The 20,048-nt window shown below is 47.4% G+C and overlaps 1 protein-coding gene across 2 annotated transcripts in view; it reads right to left on the reverse strand.

Moving 5' to 3' along the window:
- Positions 1–19,705, reverse strand: part of TTC39C (tetratricopeptide repeat domain 39C) — a 105,316-nt gene extending 85,611 nt beyond the window's left edge. The window contains exon 1 of one of the 2 annotated variants that reach the window (XR_015153800.1): positions 18,956–19,250. Coding sequence is in view for 1 of the 2 variants with exons in the window: in XM_086372965.1 (XP_086229091.1) it covers positions 18,956–19,107 (152 nt within the window). In the remaining variant the exon portion in view is untranslated. Of the gene's footprint in view, positions 1–18,955 lie in introns of both variants that reach the window. The other variant, XM_086372965.1, reaches the window with a different exon arrangement.
- Between the last annotated feature and the right edge of the window lie 343 nt (positions 19,706–20,048).

Consider the following 20,048-nt stretch of genomic DNA (forward strand, 5'->3'; position numbering starts at 1 on the left):
ACCCTTGTGCCCTGTTGACGAGAATACAAAATGGTACCACAATTATGGAAAACAGTACGGCAGTTCCTCAAAAAACTACAAATAGAATTATCATGCATGTGGGCTGTGCTTAGTCACTCAGTTGCGTCCAACTCTTTGCAACCCCACTGACTATAACACACTAGGCTCCTCGGGCCATGGGCATTCTCCAGGCAAGAATAATGGAGTGGGTTGCCATGCCCTCCTCTAGGGGATCTTCCCAACCCAAGGATCGAACCCAGGCCTCCCACTGCAGGCGGATTCTTTACTATCTAAGCCACCAGGGAAGCATGATCCAATAATTCCACTCTGGGTATATTCCTCCCAAAGTTGAAGACAGATCTCAAAGACACACCTGTATATTTGTATTCATAGCAGCATTATTCGCAATAGCTAAAACATGGAAGCAACCCAAACATCCTCTGATGGAGAGATAAATGAATAAACGAAATGTGATACACATGTACTATGGGTATCATTCTGCCTTAAAGGGGAAGGAAATTCTAACACATGTTATATCATGGATGAAACTTAAAGACATGCTAAGTGAATAAGCCAGTCACAAACGGACAAATACTATACGTATTCATACATATTAGTACTATACATATAGTGCATATATAGTACTATATGTATTTTATAGTATAGTAATGAAATATAGGATTCCATTTACACGAGGTCCTCAGAGTCATCAAATCCAAAAAGACAGGGTAGAAGGGTAACTGCCAGGGACTGAGAGGAGGAAGAAATGAAGAGTTGTTTACCAGAAACAGAATTTCAGTTTGGAAGGATAAAGTTCTGGAGATGAATGGTGGTGACAGCTGCATAATGACGTAACTGGACTTAATGCCACTGAAGTGTACTCTAAAAATGGTTACAATGGCAATTATATCCCTCTGTATGTTTCACAATTTAGAGCAGTTTAAACATTCTTACTATCAGTTATAAATGTATAGGAAAATTAAAAATAGTAAAATTTATTTACTTAGTAGCTTGTAATTGAAACCATTAGAAACACTGAGCATTAAAGGGTTTTACTTTTCAGTAACTAACATATCAGGAGTGTTTGAACAGCACATGCTTTCTCTGTCATAGAACTCAAGATGCAGAGTGAGCATTTTTGTTGCTATGCAAAAATGGTGAACTGTCATACTTCTCACCAAGTTTAGGTCGGCTTCCAACATTGTAGCCTTTGTGCTTTCAAGGTTGTCAAAGTGCTTCTGACTGCTTTAATGTGAAGGGATTCCTTTTTCTCTGCTGTACTTTTATCCTTGTTTGGTCAAATCTCTCTTTCAAACAGCCATTTCTGTAAAATGTCACACGGGTTTATCAGTATGAGACAAGGAGGCAACAATATACTCTGGTGTTTGTGGGAACTAAGAGGTGTGCAGTGATCAATGACAAGCAGACTCTGCAAGAAGTGATGTGATTGGCCACTGATCATGATATGTATTTGTTACATCTATGGGGATTTGTGGGCTGAAGAAGTAGCAGCTTGTGTATGGTTATTCACAGTTTATACACTGGTGGGACTGAAATGTGAACTGTTATTGGCGGACTGGTTATTTAACTAATAACCTCCAGGAACTGAAATGCATACAGATTAGAACCAAGCAAAGCAAGTGCTATCTGTGTGTAATCATAAATTGAGGCAAGAAGCCCAGAGGAAAGAAACATGATTCTTTGAGAATCTTCAAGAATTTGAAAGTAGTTAGAATAAGAGAAGAGCACACACGTGCAACGTAAGGCTACAGAGGACATGACGGACAAAGCGCTGATGTTTTAAACCAAGGTTAATCTAGATTCTTAAGCTTGTTGAAACCAACATCACTGTCAACTTAAAGCTACTTTACTTTTCCAATTTTATATAAACCATCATATGAAGGTGTTTCCCTGGTGGTTCAGACAGTAAAGAATCCGCCTGCCATGCTGGAGACCCAGTTTTGATTCCTGGGTCGGAAAGATCCCCTGGAGGAGGGAATGGCAACCCACTCCAGTATTCTTGCCTGGAGAGTCCCATGAACAGAGGAGCCTGGTGGGCTATAGTCCATGGGATCACCAAGAGTCTGACACGACTGAGCAACTAACACTTTCACTTCATCATATGAAAAGAGGAGCTATGAACCTATTCTGCAGCTTGAGCTTCCTTGGCTTTGTTCAGCCCCAGCCTAGAAGGAACACAATGAAATTATTTTGAAATATAAGGAAAGAAACCAGATAAAGCAGTAAATGGTCTAGGGGCAAACCAAACAGAACCAAGGCACGCTGCAGAGAAGCTGTCAGAAACTTTGGTCCTGATCCTGAGAGGAGGAGGAGGTTACTTCTAGTTTCCTGGGACTGCTGCAATAAGTTATCACAAACTTGGTGGCTTAAAACAGTAGAGATTTTTCCTCTCTCTCAGTTCTGGAGGCCAGAAGTCCAGAGTTTCCCTGGGCTAAGATCAGGACGTGGGCAGGGCTGGGCTGCTCCCTCTACAGGCTCTCCAGCGAACCCATGCCTGGACCTCTCCAGCTTCCAGGGACTGCCCGAATTCCTGGGCTGTGGCTTCAATCACTGCCATCTTCAAGGCTGATGTCTTCAAACCTCTCTGCTCTGTTTTCATAACAGTCTTCCCTGCTGCGTGTATAAAATCTTACTTTGCCTCCCTCTTACAAGAATATGTGTGATTACAGCCTCACTCCAGGAGGACTGGCTACCCACCCAGATAATCCAGGATCATCTTCCCATCTCAAAATCTTTAACTTAATCATGTCTGTAAAGATCCTTTTTTTTTTTTTTTTTTTGCCATCTAAGGTAACACCAGGAGCTTCCCAGGTGGCTTAGTGGTAAAGAATCCACCTGCCAACACAGGATACATGAGTTCAATCCCTGGGTTGGCAAGATCCCTGGAAAAGGAAATGGCAACCCACTCCAGTATTCTTGCCTGGGAAATCCCATGGACAGAGGAGTCTGGGACATGGGGTCCATGGGGTTCATGGGGTCACAGAGTTAGACAGGACTTAGCAACTGAACAGCAATGGCAGCAAGATAACACACAATGGTTCCAAGGATTAAGATACAGGTATCTCTTGGAGGACCACTTTCAGCCTACCACTGAGGTCATGAAAGTGTTCTCAGCAGAGGCACTACGACATGAAAGATCACTGGGGGCTGGGGAGGAGGGACAGAGAGGGTAAGAGGAAGTCAGCTGGGCTCTGCAACTGCCCGAGGAGATGTGGTCTGGATAATGTGGTGGTGGAGAGAAGCGAATGGACTCAAGGGGTACTCAGGGAGGAAAGCTGGCAAATGCAGAAGATGAGAGAGGTGCCAACAGGACGTTTGAGACTTCTGAAGTCTGTAAGCTTGTTTCAAGTGGGGCCACCCACTGAGCTTGGGGACACCAGAAGAGCAGAAGCGCAGGAGACCCTGAGACTGCAAGACTGCTGGGTGATGCCAAGTTGCACAGCAACAGAGTTCTTTTCGGAGGAAGCAGGGAAACCAGCGTACGCTCTGGGGTTGGGGCCAGATGTCCCACTCAGTCTGTTAAACTTGGGTTAGGACTTCACTGTGTCAGGAGCCAAGTGACAGTGATAATACTTATCTGCATGGCTGCAGAGAGCACTGGGATTAAGGGTAAAATGCACCCGTCAAAGCGTGTATTAACGGTAAGCACTGATCCCCCACTTGATTACCACTCACTGCCGCTCTTTGCCTGTGCAGTAATGCAAGCATAGACAGAGTCTGCTGTCTGATTACCAGACTGTGATACCTCTTACTTTATTCCGATTCCTCTCTAGCTTTGCTAATTCATATTCATTTATTGCTAAAGACTGATGCTCATTTAGAGTTACTGATCTACTCTGAAAATAACTCTCCAGGCTAAATAAAGTCAATTTTTTTCCTACAGTTTTTCTAATTGTGTCATTAATGTGTATCAAATATCTCCCTAACTCATCAGCATTTAGTTCCTTCTCTATCTTAAATCATACAGACAATCAAATCAATTATTTCCATTAGGATGGGATGGGGAGGGAGGTGGGAGTGGGGTTCAGGATGGGGAACACATGTACACTCATGGCAGATTCAAGTCAATGTATGGCAAAACCAATACAATATCATAAAGTTAAAATAAATAATTAATTTTTTAAAAAAAGAAACAAAAAAAATTATCTCCATTAATAGCAGACGGCACCAGTGTTGATAAGTAACTTAAACAGAGGTCATCCAAACCACACATTATCAACTAGCTAAAAAGTCTTTCCAACAACCCTTCAAAGCTTATTTTTTAAGTAAACAAAATTGATAATGTTTTCATTAATTTTCTCATCTTTAAATTAACATAGGGTCTCCTTTATTATCTGTGGCAGTAATCCACAAACTGCATGAACACTCTGAGAATTAAGTACACTCAGCTATCTATACAAGCAATTCAAACATTAAATTATCTTAATCACCTAGAAATTCTAGATATCCCTATTTTTCAGTTGAAAAGGCATTTCAAAGTGAAACTATAGAGATGTACTCTTTGTAAAAAACTTTTAGTAAACTGCTGCTGCTGCTAAGTCGCCTCAGTCGTGTCCGACTCTGTGCGACCCCAGAGACGGCAGCCCACCAGGCTCCCCCGAACCTGGGATTCTCCAGGCAAGAACACTGGAGTGGGTTGCCATTTCCTTCTCCATGCAGGAAAGTGAAAAGTGAAAGGGAAGTCGCTTAGTCGTGTCCAACTCTTCGAGACCCAGTGCTCAGTAAACTCTGAACTTCGTAAGAAAGTTTTTTTCTCTCACCAAAACACTATTATTTTCCTTTAGTTTTCAGTAGACCATAAGGCAGAAAGAGCTTCCCTGGTAGCTCAGGTGGTAAAGAATCTGCCTGCAATGTAGGGAACCTGAGTTCAATCCCTAGGTCAGGAAGATCCCCAGGAGAGGGGAATGACTACCCACGCCAGTATTCTTGCCTGGAGAATCCCATGGACAGAGAAGGCTGGTGGGCTACAGTCCATGGGGTCACAAAGAGTTGGACACAACTAAGCGACTAACACTTTCACTTTCTTTCCATAGGGCAGGAAAATTTCATTTGGGTTTGGTTCATTATTTACAAGCTTCTTTATAAACTTAGACTTGAACAGAATAGATCCTTGATGAGGTTTCGTTTCGAGGTAAAACTCAGTCTTCTATCAAGAGAGAAGCTCACAATTTCAACTCAGCCTCAACTATCCTCTCTTGCTGCAGTTCATGGGGTTGCAAAGAGTCAGACACGACTGGGCGACTGAACAACAACTGTCCCTCATAAGCCCAGCTCTGATCCAAGAATACCACACAAGGGACACAAAAAAACCATTCTGTCATTTCTTGCCATTTTTACACTGATAATCTCTCCAGAAGAAGAATCCGGAGGAATTTCACCACAGCAGGTTCCAAGCCTTGGCTAAACTATTTTAGACAGCTGTTTCCTCTCACCCATGGCCCTTCCCTCCTCCTTTCCCTGCGGTCTTTCAAGAGGAGTAATTTCCAGCTCAATCTGTAATTTTAATAATTCAAGGGAATGAGTGTCTCATCAACCATCAATACAGAAGTAACAAAAAACTTGTGAAAGCCCACGGTTGAGAGCTGAAGCAAACAGCATTCCAGCTATAAACTCACAATTGTTCTTTTCTGGGCAATTGAGTTGCTGCAAACCTTGGTGTTGGCCAGGAGATGGCCAATTTCTCCAACAATTGCAGGCTTACAATAGCCAGCCCCATTTCGCCTTGGATAGCTCAAGTGTCATATGTCAGACCAGTATGCAACTGATGGGTTCAACGTGTTTCTTTATTTTAGACCCCAATAAAGTTAAGGGGATCGTGACATCTAGTCCCATCACTTCATGGCAAATAGATGGGGAAAAAATGAAGACAGTGACAGATTTTATCTTCTTGGACTCCAAAATCACTGCCAACAGTGACCACAGCCATGAAATTGAAAGACTCTTGCTCCTTGGAAGAAAAGCTATGACAAACCCAGATAGCACGTTAAAAAGCAGAGACATCATTTTGCCAACAAATGCTCGTATAGGCAAAGCTATAGTTTTTCCATTAGTCATGTTTGGATGTGAGGGTTGGACCATAAAGACTGAGCACCAAAGAATTGATGCTTTTGAATTGCAGTGCTGGGGAAGACTCTTGAGAGTACCCTGGACAGGAGGAGATCAAACAAGTCAATCCTAAAGGAAATCAACCCTGAATATTCATTGGAAGGACTGAAGCTGAAGCTCCAATACTTTGGTCACCTGATGCAAAGAGTTGACTCATTGGAAAAGACCCTGATGCTGGGAAAGACTGAAGGTGGGAGGAGAAGGGGACAACAGAGGATGAGATGGTTGAATGGCATCACCAACTCGATGGACATGTGCATGCTAAGTCACTTCAGTCATGCCCGACTCTGCATGACCCTATTACTGCCAGACTCCTCTGTCCATGGGATTCTCCAGGCAAGAATACTGGAGTGGGTTGTCATGCCCTACTCCAGGGCAGCTTCCTGACCCAGGAATCAAACCAGGGTCTTCTGCATTGCAGGTGGATTCTCTACTGTCTGAGCCACCAGGGAAGCCCTAGAATACTGGAGTGGGTTGCCATGCCTTCCTTCCAGAGGATCTCCTCAACCCAGGGATCGAACCTGCATGTCTTATGTCTCCCGCATTGGCAGGTGAGCTCTTTACTGCTAGCGCCACCTGGGAAGCTCTCAATGGACATGAGTTTGAGCAAATTCCAAATTCGCTGAAGGACAGGGAAGCCTAGTGTGCTGCAGCTTATGGGGTCGCAAAGAGTCAGACATGACTGAGCAACTGAATAACAACAAAAGTTAAGGGTGAGCATGACTGACAAGACACAAAGATATTCCATTCTTTTTTGCTCCAGAGATGAGCTGACAATACATAACTAGAGATTTTGCAATTCACTATTCCAAACAAGGGTGGAAAGGGCATAAAAGCAGCACTTGAGGCCTTAACAGGGACTGATTATCCTGGAAGCAGTCCCCCAGATGCCATGCAGTGTGGATTTCCATTTAAACCAATTGCTTCCCAAGACCCGAATTTCTGTTATTTAGTAAATTCAACTTGGATTCGGATATAAAAAGTCATGTTTCCTCCTTTTCTGTCCAGTTAGAATAGTACCAACATTTTTTACTTATGATAGAGATGAAGTGATACAAACGTTTGAAAATCTATTTATCCAGTGAGTGATTTACATCATGGAAGTAAAACCTGAGGGAGGGTTGCTATAGTAATGAGGCAAGAGAGTGAATTCAGAAGCAAAAGGCACCCGTCTAGACGACCAGAGGCCAAAGTGGGAAGAACGGCAAGTAATGCTTACTAAGCATGGGACCCAGAAAGAGACGCATCACCCTCAGATTCACTTTGCCCTAGAAAAGCCCCACCCAGGAGTCCAGTGACGCAATCAAGCAGGTAAAGAACAGGTTGAGCACACATGTACTGTGGGATACAGGTAATGGCGTGGCTGAGGGTGGGACCATGGAGAGTTCTGGGAGTCTGTGTATAGAGGTGCCCTACCTGAAATTAAACTGTGTGTATGTGTGTGCGTGGTGGTGGTGGGGTTCCTATTAGCTGCTTTCAGAAAATCGACATGACACTTTCTGCCATATTTCCTTCCATTCTAGAGGAATCACTTTTGTGGTCCCCTTGACTCTCTAACTTTGGGGCAATTGCATCCTAATTTCTGAGGTTTTGACCCCTTTTGTGTGGGAGTAACCTACTCCCTAGCAAACTCCCTAGTAACCTAGCAAAAAGCTCGCTCACCTCTTCAATCTTGACCTTTTGATTAGGTTTTTAATACAATCATACTTCTTAGGAAGGACATGGACTAGTTTATACCCTGAGATTCACAGTTAGGATGACCCCAGTGGGACACTCGGGAGAGGAGGCCTTTGAAATGAAATCATCTGAGGCTGGAAAGACACGGGTCCTGCAGGCTGGCTCTACAATGAGAAAGAAGACGGGACGGGGCCCCAGGGGTCCACCTTCCACCTGGAAGGGGACAAAAGAACCTGCGCTGACATCCCTTCCTGGAGGTGTCTGGGCCCTAGAAGCAGTCGTGTGTGACCTGGAAAAGCAGGGGTTTAGAAGCAGCAACCAGTGGGGCCACCCCTGGAGGAGCCCTACCCTGCACTCTGCCTTGCACCAGGTCACAGACTCACTGGGGCACTACTCCCTCCAGCACAAGCGCTCTGCGGTGCCCCTGCCAGCCAGGGCTTGCCTCTCCTTGCTGCTGATCCCAGCAGCCCTGGGAGAGACAAACCTTGTCTTGAGCTCCACACCCGCAAGCCCAGTACCTCTTAATTGAGGTGCTTGGGAAATCTGTGGGGGCCATTTTGGGGCGACACGACAACTGTAGCAGAATGCGCCCAGGACCCCGGCCATCCTTAATGTGCCAGACTCCTGAGTATCACCCCATGTCCTGCACAACCTCCAAACGTGTGGAAATTCACATGCATGACACCGTTTTCCATTGTTTAGTTCTAGAATCCACTTCCCTGGACACAGAAGCACAAGACCATTCTCCCCTTGTTCAAATATACCCTTTGTCAAGACGTCTTCACAATTTTAGAAAACTATGCCTCCAACAGCAACACCGCTTGTGGCATTTGAGCTGACAACACACCACAGCTACGCCAGCCCACGTTTGCAAAAGTCACATGCCAGAATTTCACAGGGATATTGAAAACTCCTTTAAATATAGTTAAAGCCAAATTATTAAAGACCCATGAAAAACCAGATTTTCGTTCATATATTTATTTAATTCATTAAGGATTTTCATGAATAAGCTTCATTTTTGCCATCCACTATTAAGGATCTGTAGCATGTTGAAATTTGTATCGTTAGAATTGCACACAGTAATTATTTGGGGTTTCTTATTTTTCTGTCTTACTCTGACACTGCCCTTGGGGGGAGTGTTATACATCTCCTGCCCCAGCTTCCCTATAAACTTTTTTCCAATTCATCCTCTAATCTGAGAAATCTATTACAGGCTTTGGTCTCCAGAGGACTTGGTTTGGCAAGGGATTTAAAGATGGGAGTTCGTTTTGTGAGACCCTCTGTCAGCATACATCCCACATCCTAATACAAGGAATTAATTATGTTGACACAACCTTGACATAGGCTCATTACAAAAATGCCATGCTTCCTTATTTTCTCCATGTCAACAGCCTGTGGCTTGCTGTGGCATATTATCTTACTTCAATTAAGGCCTTCCCTGCTTTCTCTTAACTACACAGAACAGTGTGGTCTGTTACTTCGTGTCAAATGCACCTACGCTCTCATTTTTCTGCTATGTAATGGCTTCTGATTGTCTCTCAAATCCAAATTTATTCATTACACACAGGTGCAAGCACCTAATGACTTTATCTGCTAATGAAGGTGTGCTGAGCATTTGTGTTTTGAAATACGTGTGATTTTGTGTTATGAATTTCTTTTTTATTCTCCGTTATGATACTATTTGGGCATTCTGCTGACTTTTAGACAGTGTATGTGTCACGGGTCATTTTTTTCTTAGGTCATTTCATCTATCAATTTCATTTTAGGGTCGTGGCAGGAGAATTACAAAACATCTGTTACAAAAACAGGGTGTTAGATTTGAGAGAGTTGCGAGCCACCTGTCTGGAAAGCTTCTCCTTCCAGCCTCCAAGTTTTTCCAGAGACCAGTTCGTCCTGAAATTCAGGACAGGGGCTGTGGAGCCGGGAAGCTAGATTGTCTAGATTGTCGCCCTCTCACACCAAAGACGCAAGTGACACCAGAACGTCATGCCTCCCCAGGCAGCCTGGAGTACCAGGCGTGGCTGATGGGAGACGCGAAAGCTGGGTCTGCCTGCCAGAGGCAACAGGAGCAGAAGATGGCTCAGCCCAGGAGCTACCTGCCCGGGCTGGATGCAGTTGAGACTCGTGGCCACTTTAGAAGCAGAAGACTTCATCAGGGCCGCTGCTTCTCCTTTGATGGCACCTGTCAAGACCAGGACGTGCTGGCTGGCAGCCCTGCTCGGCACTGCCCCTCACCAAGCACTGGGCAGCCTGGATGCACCAAAGGGAAGAGGCTGAAGGGCCAGACAGGAGCCCTGCTACCTGCATGTGAAATGCAGAGCGCCAGTTCAGGGGTGCTCAGAGCCCCTCCACAGGGTCTGGATGTGCTCACTACACATCAGGATGCAGGAGGGGTTTGAGGAAGCAAGGCTCCTAACAGGCGGTGCCCCTGGACTGAAGGTGCAGATAAAGGGGCACTGACAAAAACAAAACCTCGTGGACTCCACGTGACTGCAGCAACCTCAGGAAGGGTGGCCTCAGGCACACCCAACGAGATGTCCACCCATTTCAGCCCTCACACCCAGACAGGCAGCCATGTCAACAGTGACCTCACATCGAAGAGCTGGATGAAGGGATGGAGGAGCAACCAATGGGCCACACCACCTCCTCCTGGGAACCTGAGTTGTGTCATGAATGACAAGTCAGAACCAGTCAGATGATGCAAAATTCTCCAGCACAGCTAAGGAGGAAGGGACCAAGGAAGGGGCAGGAGGGAGGCAGGGAAGCAGACCAGCCAGACTGGAGCACATCCATCCTAGGACAAGACCTGGGACCTCACCCTGAGGCCAGCTGGCAGGACAGGGCATCTGAAACCTGGCTGACACACTCCCTGTGGACAGACCTCTCTGGTGGTTTACTGGGTTGCCTGTGGGTGCTGGAGTGTGCGCTGCAGATTTTGGAGTGGGGAGTTCACCCCAAAATGACATGAGCTGCATGCAAGCCAACTTCTCATAGTGTAAGGGTTATTACAAAAGCAGAAGTGTGGTGCAGTGGTTAAAAACACAGGCTCTGCAGCCAGACACCCTAGGGTCAAACCCAGCTCATCCACTTACTGTGAGACCTTGGGCAGCTCATCCAGTATCTCTGGGCACCACGCAACACCACCCCCAGCCCCCGCCTCACCAAGAGGGAGGTGACAAGAGCACCCTGCACAGGACTGTGGGGAAAATAAAGTGAGGATGAACACACGGGGAGTGTGTGACCTAGTACAGAGAAAGTACCTCCTAGTATTTACCAATAATTTATGATTCTTATGTATCTATTTTGATGTATCTTAGGAAAAGTCACCTAAACCAGTGATTTCCCAGACATTCCAGCTTTGAGTAAGACTGCTAAAGTGACTGTGCAGCAGATTGACAGGTATTCAGTGAGCAACAGCTGCTTGAAGCAGGCACCTGTTTTTCACCTTTGAGTCCAGCACACAGTAGACCTTCTCAAGGGGCTTTCTCTGTCATAACAGACTGACCGTTTTCCTGTAAGACAAGAGTAACTCCCGTTGTGTATCGAGTTCTCATGTTCTGAAATTCTTGAGCAAGGAGGAAGAGATGGAGAAAGCAACCTTAGCTAGAGGGAAAAGGGTAGAGTTGGCCAACCAGCAAGCATCTCTACACACGAAGGAGAGTCCAGTCCCGTCTTCAAATCAGATTTCAGAAGTCACTACACCGAGACAGCAATTAACAAATAGCCTTCTAGGATGTATGTTTGTAACTATAGACAGTGACAAATGTTAACTAGACTCACTGTGGCGATCGCTGCACAACACATATAAACAGCACATCATTGTGTTAACACCTGAAACGAGGGTGCTGCATGTCAACTATACCTCAAAGAACAGGCATGCAAAGTCTCCTGTCCAGAAACTAGGATGCACCTCCTCAAATCATAAGGCTTTAAGTAAGGATTAGATCCCCAGGTCCACCCCCAAAAGATCTTCGATCCTGATTAGACCTATGTCACCAGCTGGACAGCATACTGTGAACTTGTGGGACAGAGGAAGCAATGGAAAAAGTCTAAGACAGAGAGGAATTCCTCCCCGGGCACCCCAACCTCTTTCACGGGGCAGAACTGGCACTAAGCAAGGTTTTGAAATAAGTCATCTACTCTCTGGGCTTCCCTTATCTTCTATCTTCTCTGAGAGTCCTTCTCAGCCAGTTCCCTCTTCATATTCCCTCTGCTTTCACTGGGTAGGTAGGAGGGCAACCCTGACAGAGAGAGGAGTTGTTATTATTCAGTCGCTCAGTCGAGTCCAACTCTTTGTGATCCCATGAACTGCAGCACACCAGGCTTCCCTGTCCTTCACTCTCTCCTGGAGCTTCCTCAGACTCATGTCCATTGAGTTGGTAATGCCATCTCTGTCGACCCCTTTTCCTCCTGCCCTCAATCTTTCACAGAACCATGGTCTCAATGAGCTGGCTCTCTGCATCTGGTAGCCAAAGTATTGCAGCTTCAGCATCAGTCCTTCCAATGAATATTCAGGGTTGATTTCCCTTAGGACTGACTGGTTTGATCTCCAGAGGAGACTGGGGTGTAAAAAGCGGGATTTAAAAGTCAACGCAGGGACCTCCCTGGTGGTCCAGTGGTGAGGACTCTGCGCTCCCACGCAGGAAGCCCAGGTTCAATCCCGGGTCAAGAGAACGTTCCCACACGCCACAACTAAGACCCGGCACAGCCAAATAAATGTTTTTGCTTTTTTTTTTTTAAAGAGTCTGTGCAAAAGGTCTGACCCCTGAAGCACAATGATGTGCTTGGGGGTCTACAGGGGGTTTCGTATAACTAGAGGAAGAGAAAGCTTCATGCCACCCCCACCCCTGCTATAGAAATGGTCAGTTTTTCCTAATAATTTCCTGTAAACTAGCCCGTTATTCTACAGGCAACTGCATTTTTTTTAAACATCCCAATTAAGCCAAATGAATATTTAATTAGAATCTTTTCAGACAGTGCAATAGTTGGGAGGAGAAAAAAATGCCCCAACCTTTGCATATACACACCGCTGAGCTGAGGAGGGTGGAAAAGGGCAGCGGCTGAGCCTCCTCCCTCCCGCCAGTTGCCCACACCATTTCTGCTTCCTGTTGCTTCTCCTTTCTTGCATCTCTGCACCTATGGACTCCCCGGGGCCTCTGGCAGCCAGGCGCAGGCACCCAGCTCTGGGAGCAGCCAGATCATGTGGAGCCCACAGGCGACCTGCAGGCTCCCCTTGGAGTCCAGAGCATCCGACACACTGCTGGGCACACGAAAGGCTCACACACGTGTGGGTTCAGGTCTCTTACACCAGCCTCTCAAGTTCTTCCAGGGAGAACAGTGGTTTGTACCAGACTTCATCAAACTTTCTGTAAGGGTCCAGAAAGTAACTATGCTAAGCTTTGTGGGCTGTAGGCTCTGTATAGCTATTCATTTCTTTATGGAGAAGACACCTTGTTGTTGTTCACATAATATTTTGCTGTTGCTCAATCACTCAGTCCCACTCTTTGCGACTCCGTGGACTGTGGCCCGCCAGGCTCCTCTATCCATGGGATTTCCCAGGCAAGAATACTGGATTGGGTTGCCATTTCCTCCTCCAGGGGTTCTTTCCCGACCAGGGATCAAACCCATGTCCCCTGCAGCTCCTGCACTGGTAGGCAGATTCTTTACCACTGAACCACCAAAGAAGATATTGGGTTGGCCAAAAAGTTCGTTTGGGAAGTGAGTCTAGCTATATCCTAATAACTTTATTTACTGGGCTTCCCTGGTGGCTCAATGGTAAAGAGTCCACCTGCCAAAGCAGGAGACACAGGTTCAGTCCCTGATCCAGAAAGATCCCACATGCATATGGAGCAACCAAGCCCGTGCACCACAACTACCGAGCCTGCGCTCTAGAGCCTGGGAGCTGCAGCTACTGAGCCCATGTGCCACAATTACTGAAACCTGCGGACCCTAGAGCCTGTGCCCTGAAACAAGAGACGTCACGGCAATGCAAGTCCTGCAGACGTGCGACTAGAGAGTAGCCCCCACTCACCACAACTGGGAGAAAGCCCGTGTAGCAGCAAAGACCCAGCACAGCCAAAAATAAGTAAAAATTTTTTAAAGCACTTCTTTTTTAAAAAACCTTTACAAAACCAGTCAACCACATTTGGCCCATGGGGTCTAGCCTGAAATCTCGAATTATACTGAGCCATGTCTACAGTGAAAGTGGCTCTATAATCAACCTGCTTACAAGTAAGGCCACATGTAATACGGTTTGATTGTATACACCATAAACTGTGCTAAAACAATTTAGGACCCATACATTCATTTTAAACATGAGTTTTTGTTGTTTTGTTTTTAATACATTTTTGCCATTTTTATACTTTAAGACAGAAAAGAAAAATATCACAATTGGCAATACCAACTATGCACTAATTCTCTATCAAGCCCTTATTTATGCATATTTATCATCAGTGATCATTCATTCTATTATATGCTTTTTGTTTGATCTGACAATGACCAAACAGGACTTTTTAATAATATCTACAGCCAGAAAGGGGCAGTCATATTGGCAGGGGTAGACAGTACTGATGTCTTAGGGTCAGAAAGAATGCCAGGAATTAAAGCAAAAGATGGAGATGGTGGCCTCAAGGGGTAGAGGGACAGTAAATGCCAGGCCTGTGAAATAAGAACCGCAAAGCTCTTCAGCTCAGGAGCTCCAAATGTCCCCTGTCCTCCTTGGAGTTCAGAGTTTCACCTCTCCTTCTAGTCTGCCGATTACAAAAGTAACATCTCAAGCCCCAAAGAGAAAGAGATGGTGACATCAGGACCCTGAGGCTCGAGCAGCTGGGTGTTAATTACAGATGTGAGGGCCACACGGTGATGGGTGAGGGCCACACGGTGGCAGGTGAGGGCCACGGAGAACATGAGTTAACTGAACACCCTGAAAGGCAACACTGACTCACAGGAAACGTGGACCAAGCAGCAGATCTGAGAAGAAAACAAGTGTAGAAAACGCATCTGACGTGACAACCTAATAACACTGATCAGCTGCCAGGTCTCACCCCCCCTTCTCCAGATGCCAACTCACATCTCTCTCCTAGAGTTCCATGTCCACCCACCTCCGCTCGCGTTCTCCTCCTCCCCCACCCCTCCCCCAATTCCTTCTCTTTCAACTTGCTCACTTCCACCCCATCATGGCTCTCAGCCTCAGTTCCTCTGTAAGATTTTCCTTCAAGCTGGGTTACACGTTGCTTCTCTCTAGTCCTACAGGCCACAACAGCCATGGCTACATCTCCAGATTCTCCCCACCAGCCAAGCTTACCTGCAACTCAACACCTAAAAATCTAGAGCCTGCCTCATGCACATAACCACAGCCTCTTGTCACAAGTCTGAGTTCCTAAAGGTCTGAGTGTGTATCACACACATGATCATCAGTTAAAAGTGTGTGTAGGAAGGGGAGTGAGCACTGCTGCATTACAGCACTGAGCCCCCAGACCAACACAAAGAATGTGATTTCGGAGGATCAGGATCACACACTTACAAAGGTACATATTCTTGGGCTTAAATCAGCACCAATCTGTCTCAGCCTCTGCAAAAACATCTCCAAGCACATGATGGGGGCTCAGCATCAACAACTGGGCAGCTTGTTATATTATTACTATAGTTACTACAGAAGAGACAGCTCCATTTTGAAATTCCAGCGATGGAGTCTTATATCTCAAGAGAAAGCCTCTATTGTGCATGTGCATGGATGCCAAGTTGCTTCAGTCACATCCAACTCTTTGCTATGGACTGTAGCCCACCAGGCTCCTCTGTCCATGGGATTCTCCAGGCAAGAATATTGGAGTGGGCTGCCATTCCCTCCTCCAAGGGATCTTCCCAACCCAGGGATCGAATCTATGTTTCCTGTGTCTCCGGCACTGGCAGGCGGATTCTTTACCACTGAGCCACCTGGGAAGCCCACATTCCTGCCTGTATAATATCTAAATTATACAACCCCAGCTTTCCCTAATTCTGACCTTCATGATTATGTTTCTACGAAGTAATCATTTCTCATCAGGTAGCTGCTGGTGAAACTATCATCCTAGTAATGTGGCAAGAGAAAGTGACCTTCTTGCCTTAATTTTCTTAGTGTTACTGTTACACTAGACAAATGTTTCTATTGTTAAACCGTAATGATAAAATTCTAGAATGTTTACTGGAAAGGGAAGGGTGGTGAAAGAATCCTAAGGAATGAGATAATCAAGTTGTTCTCTCTTCAGCAAATAAACTGAGTTTGAGGTGTTCCTCAAACAGTATGCAATCACTGCTGGCTTTCCCAGCAGGCCATTCAACCCTGGAAAGGGAAGAGAAGTGTCCCAGTGCATAGTAGGACCTAAGTTTTTGAAATGCATTATGTGAGGGCTTCCCTGGTGGCTCGGCGGTAATAAAGAATCCTAGTACAATGCAGGTGACGCGGGTTCGAACCCTGGGTTGGGAAGATCCTCTGGAGAAGGAAATGGCACACCACTCCAGTACTCTTGCTGAGGCAGTCCCACAGGCAAAGGAGCCCACCAGCTATAGCCCGTGGGGTAGCAAAGAGTCGGACGCGACTGAGCACGCACACAGTCCAGGCCAACTTTAAAGAGAAAGGCTATCTGCATTCAGGACGTTTTGTCTTCTACTCAAACCACACCATCAAGTAGAAAGTACTGTAATAGTGGAGAAGGCGCCAAGTTCAAAAGTTAGTGTTTGATGGCTTACATGGTGCCAGCTACCATGGATTCTAATACTAACCACCCTATGGCATGTGCGACTCCCATTTTACAGGCAAGTAAGCCAACGGAGAAACCAAAGTCAGCAGCTACAAAAGTAGCGAAGCTAGGGCAGCCCTGGCTGCCGGGAAGCTGATAGGATGATGCTACTACTATCCACCCCTAGAAGAGTTTAAGTTGCTGGCAAACAAGGTCACGGGGAAAATTACAAAATATAATCAATCAGATGGGTCAGAATGGTTTAATGAAAAGAGCCCTGGATTTAGAACCACAATGCCTATGTCCTGGCCCATGCTAAACACTGAGAAGCTGAGTGCCTCGTAACTAAAAACACTGTGAGGACAAAATAACACCTCACTCCTTTGTCGTCACTAGAATAGCTCGAATATAACGAACTGTGCTTGGCAGAGAAGAGCTACCACAACATGGTGTTCCTTTATCTTTGGTTCCCATTTCAAAACCCAAGCAGACAGCCACAGCTCCTGTGCAGTGGAAATCCTGCCTGGACACCTCCTCTCCTCAGCCCCAGCACTCGCAGAGAAGCGCCTTCCCAAGCACTCATAACACCCTCTAGTAATAGTGCACAGGGGCTTCCCAGGTGGCTCGGCAGTAAAGAATCCACCTGCTAATGCAGGAAATGTAGGAGACAGAGGTTCCGACCCTGCCCAGGGAGGAAAAGATCCCCTGGAGGAGGAAATGGCAACCCACCCCACTATCCCTGCCTGGGAAACCCCAAGGACAGAGAAGCGTGGCAGGCTACAGTCAGACATGACTGAACACAACAGAGCACAGAGTTGTCTAGATGAGGCAAAGCGAGTTATTTCATGCTTTCAGTATCTGGGAACCATGAGACAGGAATTTAAGTACATTAAAACAATGGGGGGGGGGAAGATGATTAAAATAAGTAACAGAACATTTCAAAGCAAAAAGTATTGAAATATGCAAGTACCCATATCTTGATCAACAACCAAAGAAAACAAACTTGACTCTATAAGACTTTCTCCATCCCCTCTCATACAACATAAATTAGTATGTCTTTTTGGAAAAGTCAAAGCACAGTAAATAAAATTTCTCATTAAATACATTCTCAGATGGCTCAAAAAAAAAAAAAAAAAAAACCTGCACGAGAGATTGTGAGACAAGTAAGTCTTTTAAATCTATCCTCTGGAAATCCCTGATGAAACTCTGGCTTGAAATCAGATTTGTATGCTTTAAAAATAAAATGTTCTGAATAGAGCTAAGAAGTTTCCATTTGCGGGTTTTTTTTTTTCCTTCAAAACTGATTTAAAAGTAAAATGTCTTAGTGGAAAAGTTTATATTTGTTAAATACTCGCTTTGCCATTAAGCTTGTGGACGCTCCCAACGGTAGAAACCACCATTCTTTTATGTCTGAAAACTTCAGGCGCCTGCATCCCAGGGGCTGGGCTCTCCTCTCATTTGCTTACAGGCAGTGGCGCTCAATCACAGCTGCACAGGAGTTCCCTAAAACCTACCAAACACCGGCCCTAAAGACCGGCAGCAATTGGCCCTTAAAACACTGACAGGAAAGCTGCCAATCAACATCCTTGAGTCCTGACACTAAAAGGGCAAATCACAAACTTTCTTCCTAAACCAGAAAGCAGGTTCTTCTGCTCCGCAAAGAAATTGAAGGCTCCTCCCACACACACGAGAAAGCTACGAGGTTTCAGTTCTTTCCCTTCGATGTTTTAAAAAGACGAATCAAACAATTAACTGAACACACGTGTGCTTCCTCTCACTCCCACGTATGTTTAAAATCCCTCCATTTTCTTCTACCTCTGAGTTAAGAGAAATCCATCATAAATACATACGCTTACTTGAAAAGCATAAGCAACTCATTTTGGGGATTGAGTTTGAGAAAAAAGGCAGACAGAGGTGAATGAGCAGAGTTCGGCTGGATTTTTTTTAATTCCTGCATGGCCACGCAGTTATGCATATCTGTTTTCAAACAATGAAAGCGTCTGGAATGCACAACGATGCACAGTAGCGCGAGGAGCACGAAGCAGGCACGCTGCAGCTGGTGTGGTCCGTGTCACAAAGGCGGCACGGGCGGCGCGCCTCGCCGGAGTCACGGCCCTGCAAGTCCGGGGCTCGCTGCCGCCTCAAATCGCGTCCGGTCCAGATCTCAAAGCCCACGGGCTCCGGACCCGGCGGCGGGGGACGCGACCCGCGAGAGAGAAGCGGACGAACACCGGGCGCTCCTCTGGCAGGACGAGGCCGAGAGAAAGTCAGGGGAGACTGCGGGTCCCGCGGAGAGAAAGGACCGCGGAACCTGGGTGGGGGCGGAAGGGAAACGGGGCCAAGGCGCAGAGGCCGGGGGATGCGAATTGGGGAAGCGAGGACCTGCCAGGGAGTAGTCATCGCCGGGAAGGGGCGAGGGAGCGGGGCGCGCCGGTCACCTGTATTGTTTGAAGAGCTGGTCCGACTCCCGAAAGCCGTTGTTGAGCAGCATGTTGATGCCGGCAAGGGCCAGCTCAGCGTCCTGCAGGGGCGCCGCCGCCGCGTCTCCGTCGTCCAGCCGCCGCGGCCGCTGCTGCTCCGAGCCGGCCATGGGCGCGCGAGGCTCTGCTCGGGGCCGAGGTGAGGTGGGGTGGCAGCCGCTGCGGCCCCCGCGCGCGCCCGGAGCCCGGCTCTACCTGCGCGGGGCGCGGGCGCGGTGGGCGGGCGCGGAGGGAGGAGCCGGGGCCGGGCTGCAGCGCGCGCGGCGGGGACGTGGGCGCCCAGGCCGCCGCCTCCCGCCGCCGCCGCCGCGGGGATTACTCAGCAGCCGCCCGCCCGCCCGCTCCCCCTCCGAGACTCCTGGCTCGCGCGGCCACCGAAGCGGTGAATCCGTTTCCGGGTGTCTCTATCCGGGCGGAGCGGGGGCCGAGCCCCGGCTGCCCTCGCTTCCTGCAGCCCCTGCGCGCCACCCGGGCCCCGGCCCTCACACCGCGCCCCTCGCCCGGCAGCCCGAAGCCAGCGCGTCGAGCCTGCTCGGACACGCTCGAGGCTCCGAGGCCCGGCCCTTGACCCCCTCCTCCAAAAGGACCGGACCCAGGAGTCGCGGGGAAGCTGGAGAGGGCGAGCGGGTTCGGAGAGCGAAGCGGGAACTCCGCCCGGGCCGCGGCGAGAGCGCGCAGTGCTTTTACCCCGGGCGCCCGAAACCCCACGCAGGCGGCGCGCGCGCCACCCAACTTTATCCGCACCCTGGGACCGCCCACTAGCCGCGGAAGCCAATCCCCGAGGAGGTGGGCGGCTGGGGCGGTGCCCCGGGCACCTGCCCGAAGGCTGCCCGGAGCTCAGAGTTGAAGAACTAGAGGGGCAAGGGCCTGGGTCTGGCCACCCACCCGCTCCGGACCATGGGGCAAGGAAACAAATAGGGGTTCAGATAGCACACACCTAAATATTTAAGTTATAAATTCAGCTGTTCAATTGCGTTCTACTCTCACCCTAACAATTACACTTTCATATCAATGCAACAGAAAAATGACTATAAAGCTGCAGTTTCCGTAG

The sequence above is a fragment of the Bos grunniens genome, chromosome 24, assembly GCF_055505025.1.
Source record: "Bos grunniens cultivar Pamir isolate PY7600 chromosome 24, Bosgru_T2T1.0, whole genome shotgun sequence".
Lineage (NCBI taxonomy): Eukaryota > Metazoa > Chordata > Mammalia > Artiodactyla > Bovidae > Bos > Bos grunniens.